At 37.7% G+C, this 12,252-nt stretch overlaps 2 protein-coding genes across 3 annotated transcripts in view; one reads left to right on the top strand and one right to left on the bottom strand.

Moving 5' to 3' along the window:
• Positions 1–12,252, bottom strand: part of LOC142344082 (uncharacterized) — a 57,843-nt gene that overhangs the window by 25,952 nt on the left and 19,639 nt on the right. The gene's annotated exons all lie outside the window — the stretch shown is intronic.
• Positions 9,479–11,109, top strand: LOC142344081 (uncharacterized). The gene is made up of 2 exons (XM_075395563.1): positions 9,479–10,235; positions 10,333–11,109. The coding sequence occupies exons 1-2, from the start codon at positions 9,608–9,610 to the stop codon at positions 10,950–10,952; spliced, it is 1,248 nt and encodes a 415-aa protein (XP_075251678.1). The 5' UTR covers positions 9,479–9,607; the 3' UTR covers positions 10,953–11,109.

Here is a 12,252-nt window from a genome sequence, read left to right as displayed (position 1 = left end):
GCTCTTTGGATCTGTTTGAGAAGCCGGCGCTCTTGGTGACTTTCGATGGAAGTTTTTGTCAAAAATTGGGACCTGTTTATAGTCCTGATGGACCCATGTTAGAGTTCGAGGTAACTGGTGACCGTAACAACTTTATTGATTTACAAAAAATTTTTTTGGAAGTCAAATGCAAAATTGTTCAGTCTTCGGGAGCTGATCTCAAATATGACGGGGCAGCTACTGCTGACACTGCTAAAACCGATGCTCCATACTTTTGCAATAATGTGCTACATTCACTTTTCTCTGACTGCACAGTGTCAGCCAACGGGTTAAAAATCTCTAACGCAAATGGAAATTACGCACACAAGAGTTTTATAGAAACTGAGTTCTCACATAACAAAGACGCAAAGAACACTTGGTTGGCATGTCAAGGCTATTCTTACGAAGAAGATCCATCTGCAATAAAAGCAGGTGAAATTGCTCGAAGAAAAAACTCGGTCAGAGAGTCAGCAGAATGCACTTTTTATGGTAAAGTAGCGGTAGACTTTTTCACATGTGATAAACATCTGCTCAGTGGTGTAACTCTTCGTATTGCATTCAGATGATCTATTGATGATTTTGTTATCATTTCGGATGATGCTGCAAAACATTACGAGGTGAAAATTGTTGAAGCTAATTTGTACGTTCGCAAGATGACATTGAATGACGAGGTCGTGTCTGCCATTGAAAAAACCTTGCTTACTAGCCCTGCTGCCTATCCCTACTTTGAAACTTTGACAAAGACGTTTTTGGCTTCAACTGGTCTGCATAGTTGGAAGCAAGAGGACATTTTTGCACGAGAGCCAATCCGAAGACTAGCAATTTGTCTCAATACGAACGAAGCTTTTTTGGGCAACAACATGCAAAATCCTTTTCATTTTCAAAAATTTGACTTGGAACAGATATATATTTATCGCAACGGGTTACCAGTGGCTGATAGCCCAATATCTACAACTGATAACAAACGCCTTTATTTTAATACAATATCGGATTTAGCCTATATTGACAATGGACACGGAATAAGTCTGTCAGACTATCCCAACCATTTTATAATGGTATTTGATCTGACTAGCACCCAACAAGCTTCTCATGATTTTATACACCCGGAGCTAACAAACTGCTCCATATCTATCGAGTTGAAGTTTTCAGCAGCGTTACCGACCAACATTGAAATTTTTATTATTGGAGAAAAAGCTAGTACAATTTTTGTTGATACTGCGCGACGAGTGTCAAAAAATCATATTCTAACAAACTGATGATGGACGAAGATGATATTAATGGTTTAATTCAGAGATGTCAAAAACTAAAGCACAAATTTCGAGGTGTATTTGCAGCAGACAATTTTCCTTCAAAATTGAAATCAAATACTTTTTTAATAGTAAATGCGTCAAAATCTCAAAGTCCTGGCACGCACTGGCTCCTCATTTGTAAAAAGAACGACCATCTTCTGTTTGCTGATCCCCTTGGACGATCCTTGTCTTCTTACAAGAATATTTATCAACGACTTGCAAAAAATAATGTACAGTTTCACCAATTACTTGAAAACCAACCAATTCAAGGTCAAAACTCAGAATTGTGTGGACTCTTTTGTATTTTTATTGCTCATTTAATATTTGATGATAGACAAATTGTAAATTGTAGTGATTTTCAATTGATTCGCTTTGCTCTTCACATGATGCTCTAACAAAACTAATATTGTGAAATAAATTTTTTTTTTAAAACTGAATTTTTTCTTCATATACAAGACGAACAAATAGTAAATCAGAATCAATGTTTAGTTTTCCAAAACCACTCATAAAAATATCCATAATCTGACAAAAAGCACCAGAATGAGGACCACTCAAAATTGATTCCACTCTTTTTAAAGTTTCACTACTAAATTGATCAGTTTGAGTTTTCGAAGAAATTGTAGAACATACAAAATTGTGAATTGTTTTCTGTGGTACAATTGATGTAGATCTCGCCAATGTTTTTGAGATTCCGCTAGTGACCGCTGTAGATTTTGATAGTTTGGTTGCCGCTGTTGCCAAGGGTGGAAGTCGCCTGCGTACATTTGCTGTATCCATTTTCTCTCCAGATTTGTTATTAAAGTCAACGGCAAGCTGTAATTTTGAAAATGTATCTCCTTTAAATTCCAGACTCGTTGAGGTTGAAAATAAGTGTCTGAAGGTAGTGAAGAGACAGGGAACTGCAAAAATTTTGATTGGCTTCATGGTCTCAACATCGATTGCACTCTCAATCAGAACGTGAAATTGGTTAGTTGGTAACTGACAAAATTCAGACTCAAAATGAGGACACACAGCATAGTTATTCGAAGCTGTTAAGTTTGGCTTTTCATCAGCAATTAAAAACTTGAACTGCTTTTGAAATTGTTTGAAATAGTTGGGAGATCGCTCAAACATTGCTTCCACCATCTCTACTACACTGATCAAATTTCTGCTTCTTTGCTGGGGGTGGTTTTGAATCTTGCGTTGCAGCAGCTTCACGTATTTTTTCTGCTTTTTTGACTAAATTTCCAAACTCTTCTAGAGTCAGAGAAATTCTCTGTTCAAACTCGTAATCCTCGGCCGCTTTCTTGAACAACTTTAGAAACACATATGTTCCGGTTCTCTCGTACGTTTTTAAAGTTGCCCTGACCAAACGCTTTTCTGTTTGGGAAATGTCGAAATAGCAATCTCCAAACTGTGTGTCTTTTGAGGAAGTAAAAGGCATGGTAGGCAACTTGTTTTATCACTTGCTCTTAATGTAAATAACTACGAAGTTAAGAGGCGCGGCAAGTTGGGGTCAAACCAGTGTCGTCATATTTTTAATTAAATCCAAGTGATTGGTAAATACATTCTCAAGTACGCCCCACGGCGTACTTGAGACTGTTCATTTTAGACTTTTATACGTATGTGACCTTAGATAATAGTTAATTAAAACCATACCTCTATAAACTACCAGAACCTACTTGCGAACAAAGACAACAAATACATGTGTTTTGTATATAAAACAATAAATTTATCAACACAACTCCACCCTTCTGTGTGGGAGAGAGATAAACATTAATAGTGTAGGGACCCATATATATTACAAGTTGATTTAGAACAGATGTGACCCTAGATAGTATAGTGTAGAGACCACACACAAATTACATAAAACCAATACAAAACAGATGTGACCCCAAATTCCTCTGTAAAGGAACCACAGTGCGGCTAGCCACATGCTATATACAATATATTATGCAACTAGGTGTGTCCATGCTCCAATCATTTGTTTGGTCTTAGAAAAGACGAACCTTGCGAAAAACATGTTGGGAAAGAATTTTGTACTTGTGTTCATTTTTAGATAATAGTTAATTAAAACCATACCTCTATAAACCACCAGAACCTACTTGAGAACAAAGATAACAAGTACATGTGTTTTGTATAGAAAGCAATAAATTTACTACCACAACCCCCACTTCTGTGTGGGAGATAGTTAACCATTAATAGTGTAGGCACCCATGTATTTTACATACAAGTTGATTTGGAACAGATGTGACCCTAGATAAAATAGTGCAGAGACCACACACAATTTACATAAAACCAATACAAAACAGATGTGACCCCAAATTCCTCTGTAAAGGATTAACAGTGTGGCTAACCACATGTTATATACAATATATTAGGCAACTAGGTGTGATTATGCTCCAATCATTTGTTTGGTCTTAGATAAGGCGAACCTTGCGAAACACATGTTGGGAAAGAAATTTGTACTTGTGTTCATTTCTTTCTTTTGCTCTTACTTAACAGTTAACTATTGAATCGAACTTGAACTTGAAAACAATGTCCGTGAAAATTCTTTCGGAGTCTGCTATCTCTTTTGAGAGAACTCTTGTTTACCTAACCGTGTTTGAAAATTTTGTCGTTCTGATACAACAGAAAAGAAAAAACGATTTGTGGTACACATACCAGCATTGTTTGATACCGAAGCTATTTATTAACGCTATTGCTGCCCTACCGGAAAAAACGGAGCCGGCTGAATCCAGTATCATTACTTCTGGAGGACACTTACCACCAAAACTATACCACAAATGCATTCGACTGAAGAAACTTTGCCGGAGGAAGTGAGACGTATCTTGTACAGATACGACTGCGATTGTGTGCCCTTATTCGAGAATCAACTCGGTACATGTCAAGCCTATGAAAATTTGGGTGATATGTGGGGTGTCAAATCATCACCATCCTCACCGGACAGTCAGCCACCGAGTGTTTCAGTCAGTGTTCCAACAACTCCTGCTGTGGATCCAAGCCCAACTTTTACTCCAACCCCAAGTCCGTCACTCTTTGAGGATTTCCAGAGGAAGAACAAGATCTCTGACAATTTTGCAAGTCAGTTTGATGTCAACATTTTATCTGGTTCAAACTTTCAGACACCACAACCCCAAACAAATTCAGCCGATGTCAAGACACCCAATTGCTCAGAAACTCCAGTAGTGTGCGCAGCACCAAAAAAACGAAAACAAGAAGACTCTCTAATGGACTTTTTTGACCTCTAACAACTTATTTAATATTGAATTGTTTTTCCTTTGCACTTTGGTGTGTTGTGTTACTATCTTTTGTGAATAGCTCGCTAATTGACACTCTTCTTTTAATGTTTTTACGTAGCTAGCAGACTTTAGAATCAGAATTTTACAAAAATGGACATGTTCAAACATGTTCACAAAAACAGTACTGTTTAGTGAGACAAAGTTGGGAGACAAATTCCAAAATGGACATGTTCAAACGTGTTCGAATATATAGCAGGAAGCAAACAAGCTTCTGATTGGTTGAGAGAAAATTTGTTGAGAAAGATATTGAAATGTAAAATTAGGTTTGAACAAAAGCTTCAAAAAATGCATAAAGTCCTTATCAAACAAAAACTTCATTTAACAAATCGTTCTTCATATGCTGATATAATATCAGCCCTCCTGTTGGGTATACCTTCAGGTGTTAGTTAAACTAGTAAAACATCATTTTTTCAGCAAAAAGGAGGAAAAAAAAGGATTTTTTTTTAAATTGAGATTTTTCCGGTTTTTTTGCTTAATAAATTTTTTTCGACGGAACGAAAACTCAAAACCTGAACGCCATTACCAACTGTTTTTTGTGGGCTACCGATATGAATAAAAAAATTGACCACATTTCTTCTAAAAAAGTTGAAAAAAAACGAAAAATTTTTTTTTGTTTTTCATGGTGACCTTTGACCCCAAAAAAGTCGGCTCCAACAGATAGTTGGGATGAAACTGACTAATGGATTGACACTATCAGACACTGTACTACAAAAAAACTCATAACGCTCGTCAAAATAAACTCAATCCTTCATGAGATAATTAACCATTAATTAACAGCTAATTAGCAACTAATTAGTCTAATTAGTAATTAACGAAAAAAAAATTCCCATTTTTTTAAACGGATTTGTAATCAGTGGTACATGCTTGTCACTTTTGGTCATAAGGGTCAGGGTCGAAAAACGGCTCCTTCACCGATTTTCAAAACATCTGGACATTAACGTCTCATTAACATCTGGCATTAATTAGCAATTGAAGTACCCGAAATAATAATGATACACCAGGTTTTTTCTAAAAAACCGATTTTTTGGGGGCTGGAGATAAAATCATCTCATAACAGCTGTCATCGAAAAATGCTTGCAACAGGGGGCTTGTCATTGGCTGTCATGTGATGACATTGATTGATCATGATTGACAGAAAATCTAACTTTTTTCCTGATAAAGATGAGGGCTTTTTTCTTGTCGGTTCTTGCGTTTTAGTGCCCGGGGAGCATTTTTGGTTATGATGACCAACATCGTCAGACGCACCCATCGGCATCTACAGTAAAAAAAATACAAAAATCGCTTTTTTTGCAACATTAAGCGAAAAAAATTGAACATTTCATTTGTTTTTAGTAGATTTTTTAGCTGTTCAAACACCGTGACAGTAATAAAACTGTGCATGATAACCGTCCAAAGCATCCCTTGTACTTAAAATTTAACAAAGTGTACAAAAAAGCGATGTTTTTGCAATATTATTCAAAAATTCTATGGAAATCAAATCAAAACTTTCTTTTTATGTAGGCTACTGGAGTGTAATATTACATCTAACGGATTCAAACACAAATGTTTCCTCTACCCTTATGTCATTGGAGCATATTATCTATGAAAATGAAGAAAAAAGATTAAAATATTTGATTGAAAGATCATTGAAAATTCATAAAAGTTTACTTTGACTAAACCTAAAAGTTAGCAAATCAAAAAATTGCAATTGATATGCTTTCTTACATCACATATAACTAATAACTAAAAAGAACTACCCCTGGTTTTAAAAAAATCTTTTTATATATTGTACTAATAATTCGAAAATAACAAACAAGTTTTATCATGTCAGTGTTGTTCAGTGAGAAACGTAAAGTCAAGCGCTACTTTACGTTCAACGCAACTTGATATGTTCATAGTAGTTGACTAAAGCGGGGACGCGCTCTTATTATCCAATCAAATTCGAAAATTTTGAAAGTTTGAATTGCGCGCGTCTTATATGAACCTCGTGTGGAATAGAAATAAATTCGCCATTTGAAGTTGAGTTACATGTTTACGAAAGTTGTCATTATCTCTGTTAACTTTTGAATCTTGAATTTTTCAACTATGGTTTTCAATTGCAAATATTGTTCGGCAACTTTTGCAAACAGAGGAAATCAATCTCGCCATGAGCATCGCTACCATCCCGACGAAGTAGGTTTACCAGTCTTTACCTGTTGTATTTGTACATTCACTTGTAGAAAACTTTCTGAACTGGAACAACACATGAGGACTTGTCATCAAAAATTTACAAATTGTTGTCGGTCCTGCTATATGGGCTTTAACGACACCAGATTATTTGCTCAGCATATGAGTTCTTTGCATTCTTTACCTGTCTTTGGCGATCAATTCCAACCAACTCAAGCACCGGCCGAAACTGCCTTTAATGGTACCCTTCAGAGCTACCATCTGCCGCCATCACCAACCCAAGCCAACACAGACCTTATTCAGTTCATGCTCCAGCATAAACCACAAATCGATTCGCTTATAGAACAAAAACTCTCACAAGGATCACAAAAAGTTCAATTTAGTGCTCATCTTCAACTTCGAAAGCCGAGTCAAAACGAAGATCAGGAAGATGAGCTTATTGAAATTTATGCAAATTCGCTCATGACACCGGTGTATAGTCAGGGACTTAGCAGTGAGACCTTCTGGACTATGGTCGAGAAGATGATGATAGTGCTTACGACATTTGCGTCTAATGGTAGTGGTTGGGTGCTTGAGAAAGTTATCAAAATAATTGTGAACTTTGCCCGTTACCGACCTATAACTGGCTCGTCTTACATTGCGTTACCATCAAAGTTACAAAATTGCCGCGGTTTACTTAATATTCGTAACCATGAGGACGCAAATTGCTTCCTTTACTGCTATATTGCTGCATATCATATGCACAACAATATTAGCTTAGATCGACCAGGAAGGAACTACAACACAGACAAAACTTCACCCGAAACGTACAAGCAAGCCAACCTTCATCAACCAACTGGACACTTCGATATGCCCATGGGGCTAGAAGACATCAATCAGTTCGAAAATCTAAATGAAGTTCGAATCAACGTTTTTGGTTATGATGGTAGAGACTTATTTCCACTCAGAGTGTCAAAGTTTGTCTCAAACTTCACAATGGATCTTTTGCTTTTATACGAAGCAGACTGTTACCATTATGTGTTGATTACCAACTTGGTTAAGGTAGTCTGTCAACTCCGAAATACCAAATTTCGCTTTGCGTTCCATATTTGCCGGAATTGTTTCTGGTTGTGTGAAGAAGGCCTTGCAAAGCTTACCGCACATATGGAAACCTGCTGTGAAAATGCGCCGGCTGTTGTTCGATTACCAGCTCCGGGAAAAAATTTATATAAATTCAAAAACTTGGCCGCTACCTGGTTTGTTCCATTAGTCATTTACTTTGACTTCGAATCCTTCTTGTATCCAGTAGCAGGATGCACGCCCCACGGGAACAACTCATACACCAGAGTTATTGAAAAACACGAGCCCTGTGGGTTTTCACTTGCGGTAATTGATCACTACTCAACAAAACCCATCTTCTTCCACGTGGACAGCTCTGAAGATTGCATTACTAAATTTGTAAACATGTTACACACACTAGCCAAGGATATATACAAGCGCAAACGAGCTTTTCCTTTCTTCAGAGGTGACCGTAGCCAGTATCCGAAAAGTGCAGCTAGCGAATGTTGGATATGTAACGAAGCCTTTGACGATAATGATGAACAATCATCAATTGATCTGGATCACTGCCACTACAGCGGACAATTTCTTGGCTGGGCTCATGAAAAATGCAATCGAGCACGAAGGAACGTCAACTTTACCCCTGTGGTGGGTCATAATATACAAAATTATGACCGTCATCACATTTGTTTAGCCCTCCAATCTTGTGAGCCAACGACCACTGTAAGTGTAATTCCATCTACTGATGAAAAATACATTTCCATGAATTTTGGAGTACTCGTGGAGACCATAACCCTAGATGATGGAAAAGTGATCAAAAAGTATGAAAATCTGAGGTTCATTGATTCATTCAAAATGATGAATTCGTCTCTCGAAAAGTTGGTTGACATTTTACCAAGAGATCGTTTTGGAATACTTGCTTCTGTCTTTCCTAACCTATCCTCAACAGAATTGAAGCTCCTGCAGCAAAAAGGATATTACCCCTATTCATATGTTAGCGGTCGAGAAAAGTTCAGTGAAAAATCCTTACCGCCTCTTAATGAATGGCGTAACACTTTAGAAGGAAACGCAGTAACAATAACTCAAGAAAACTTGAACCACGCCAAGACCATGTGGAACACTCTGAATTGCCAAACTCTACAAGACTACCACGATGCATACCTGAAAACCGATTGCGCTCTTCTCGCATGCGTTTGTGAATTCCACAGAGAGCTCAGTTTCTCCACCTACAAACTCGATTGCATGCACTTTTACACACTGCCAAATATGGCTAAGGAAGCATCCTTGAGAATATGCAAGGCGGAGGTCGAATTGCTTACAGAACGCGAGCACCTCGATATGATAGAAGGAGCAGTACGTGGGGGAGTATGTTCAGTCTACGAGATGAGAAAGTTTACAGCAAATAATAAATATTTACCAGATTACGACTCTTCACAACCCTCGACATTTGGCTTCTGCGTGGACGCCAATAACCTATACGGTGGCGTCATGCAAAATGAAAAACTCCCTCAGTCAGATTTTACGCTTAACTCTGATATTACACTGGCTGAGATACTAAACTGTCCTGATGATAACCCTGTCGGTTACTTCGTGGAAGTCGACTTGCATTATCCAGCAAGTCTACACGATTACCATCAGGACTTCCCCCTCGCACCATCGAAAAATATTGTTGAGGATGACTGGCTCAGTGACTACCAAGTGAATTTGCGAGAGAGTCATAACTTACCCCCCTCAAAAGTTCCAAAACTGTTGCAGACTTTCTTCGACAAAGACCATTATGTGCTGCATTACAAGCTGTTGAAACTGTATGTTAACTTGGGATTAGTCGTGAGGAAAATGCATCGTGTGCTACAGTTTACTCAAAACAATTGGTTAACACCCTATATAACCCTGAACAGTGAGAAGAGACAAGCGGCTTCGAATAAATTTGAGGAGAGTTTCTATAAACTAATGAACAACGCCGTTTATGGGAAAAACTGCGAATCGAAACGTCGACGGATGAAAATCGAGCTTACGAGAGACGCAAGACGAACCCTAACCATAGTAAGCAAGTTTGAGTTTGAAAAATTCAAAGTGTTTGGCGAGAACATGGCAGCTCTCTCCTCCCGCCCAAGAAAGATCTATTGGGATACACCAACTATAGTAGGGGCCACAATACTTGATCTAGCGAAATACTACATGTATCAGTTTCACTATGGAACAATGCGATCTTCATTTGACTGTCGATTACTTTATAGTGATACTGATAGCTTGCTATACCGGATCAATTGTGAAGATCTCTACCGTGAACTGAAGGAGAGCAATGTTCTTGATCAATTCGACTTCTCAAATTACCCAGAAGATCACGAACTCTACAGCGAAGAAAATAAGCGCGTCGTCTTAAAATTCAAAGACGAATTTGCTGGGGATTATATAAAAGAGTTTATATGCCTGAAGCCAAAGCTGTACAGCATTACTTCCACTAGTGAGTATTTTACGTTTAATGATTCAAGAAAAAACTAACAAAGTACCAACTAACCTTGTATGATTGTCATAATTTGACTGCTTTTTTCTGTTCATAGGTAACCGAAAAATGTCCGCCAAAGGAATAACAAGAGCAGCCCAAAATTTGCTTCGACATGCAGACTACAATAATACACTTGTGACTGGTAGTACACTGCGCGCTGAAAACACAAGGATTGTTTCGGAAAAGCATGTTCTACAAACGGTTTCAACGAATAAAATATGTCTCTCTGCTTTTGATAATAAACGCCACATTTTGAACGAGGGAATTAAAACACTACCATTCGGCCACTATAAAATTGATCATTGCCGAGTCGAAGATTTTTCTTGGGATAGCGATGAAGTAGAGTGGGACTACGAAAATGTAGAAAATTATGCTCACCTTCTCCTAGATTCGAGTCCAAACTGGGACCATAATAATAGTTTTGTTGTACCTGATACAACAATAAGTGAAAGCCCGGAAGAATGGGAAACACCTGACCCGGGATTTGCAATGACAAGTATTATTAACGAGGACGATATTGATAGCGATGATATCGTAGATTTCGATGCTACCACCAGCTCCAGCTCTTCCTCCCCTAACCCATTCATTAATTATGAAGCTAATGAGTGCAGTGAAAGTAGTAGTAGTAGCGATTATGAAGAAGAACCAGCATTTAAAGTTGCACGCAGACAATAAACTTATTGTACTTAACTACGTAAATTGCGCCTTTTGAATTCCTAACCGTGTAAATTTTGTGTTTATGAGTGCTAAAATACGTTTCAATAAATTGTTCACTTGCAGCTCTTATCGGAACGAAATTTAGAACAAAGTTGGCTGTTTGACCGAAAACAAGTTTGCCGCCTTGGAGATAGTCACATCTGGTAAAGAATGAAAGTTAATCCCTTTCCGTCTAGGATAACCCCCTATTATCCCATGTTTAAGTATCGTAGGATAACCCCCCCTCTCTTGAGACAGTATTTACTTACTACTGTGGTTCCCCTTGAGTTGTGCCTTCTTCACTGTACAAGATAAAATGTGGTTCACTTTGTACGAGCTTAGATTTGCCTTGGTATCTGCTATACAAAAAAGCAGAATTGCAACTTAAGGAATTGAAAGCATTTTTTGCTTCAGTTAGCAACAAGTTAAAAGTTTTTTTTTCTACATAGAGTTATCTGACTCCATGTACAGACCCCACGGTACCACAGGAAAGACCTCCTGCAATCGGCTCAGTATCAATTAACTAAGCTAAATCATCTTCTGTCAAGTCAGATACTGCTTTTCCAGGTAATCATCTCAATGTGTTTCCAATGCTTATCGGCTGTACCTCCGGATTTCTTTCAGAATCAACAGAATAAAGTGCCTTAAAATTGACACACGGAACAACTGTTTTGGCAAAAAAAAATTATCACACTTCGCAATGGAATCTCTGTGTCTTGAGATTTAGTATCAAAACTTGCTTAGTGCAACAATTCAATAATTCCCCCCTGATCTAGAGCTACCAAAATTGCTGAGAATGTTTCCCAACTATGCAGATCGTAACAATCAGCTTCCGTATTGACGCTGCTTAATTTAAATTATACGCTTCGTGTCAAAGAGACGAAGTTTGGTCGTTTTCCTGAAGAATTCTACCTTTCTTGCCCTCTATCGTTTATAGAGGTTTGAGCATTTTACCTGAACACTAATATAAAAGAAACCTTTTAGCCCTTTTAATTATGCAAAACTCTCGGATTCAGCAGAAGATCGCGCAACAGAATCTAGTTTGTTAAATCTCGGTTGCCCAATGCTCTGTTTGAAGGTCCGGTGCATCACCTGTTTGATTGAATTAATGAGATTAAACTTTCTTTTGAAGAATTGTTCCATCTATTTTTAATCTTTATCTTAACATCCTTTGAAAGCTTTACTTGTTGCCTTTGAGCAGAATTATTCCTGAAAAAATTAAACGCTGTCATTGAATAATTGTGTTCGAAAATGTTCACACTTCGTTTCTCAAAATTTC

The sequence above is a fragment of the Convolutriloba macropyga genome, chromosome 8 (assembly GCF_964194025.1).
Source record: "Convolutriloba macropyga chromosome 8, txConMacr16.3, whole genome shotgun sequence".
Classification (NCBI taxonomy): Eukaryota; Metazoa; Xenacoelomorpha; order Acoela; family Convolutidae; genus Convolutriloba; species Convolutriloba macropyga.
This window is presented reverse-complemented; position numbering and strand designations above follow the sequence as displayed.

Bases quoted from the DNA above. Each gene is read 5' to 3' on its own strand.
- LOC142344081 (XM_075395563.1), top strand. From the start codon at position 9,608: ATGCATCGTGTGCTACAGTTTACTCAAAACAATTGGTTAACACCCTAT. The intron at 10,236-10,332 runs GTGAGTATTTTA...TTCTGTTCATAG, and splicing joins GTACAGCATTACTTCCACTA to GTAACCGAAAAATGTCCGCC.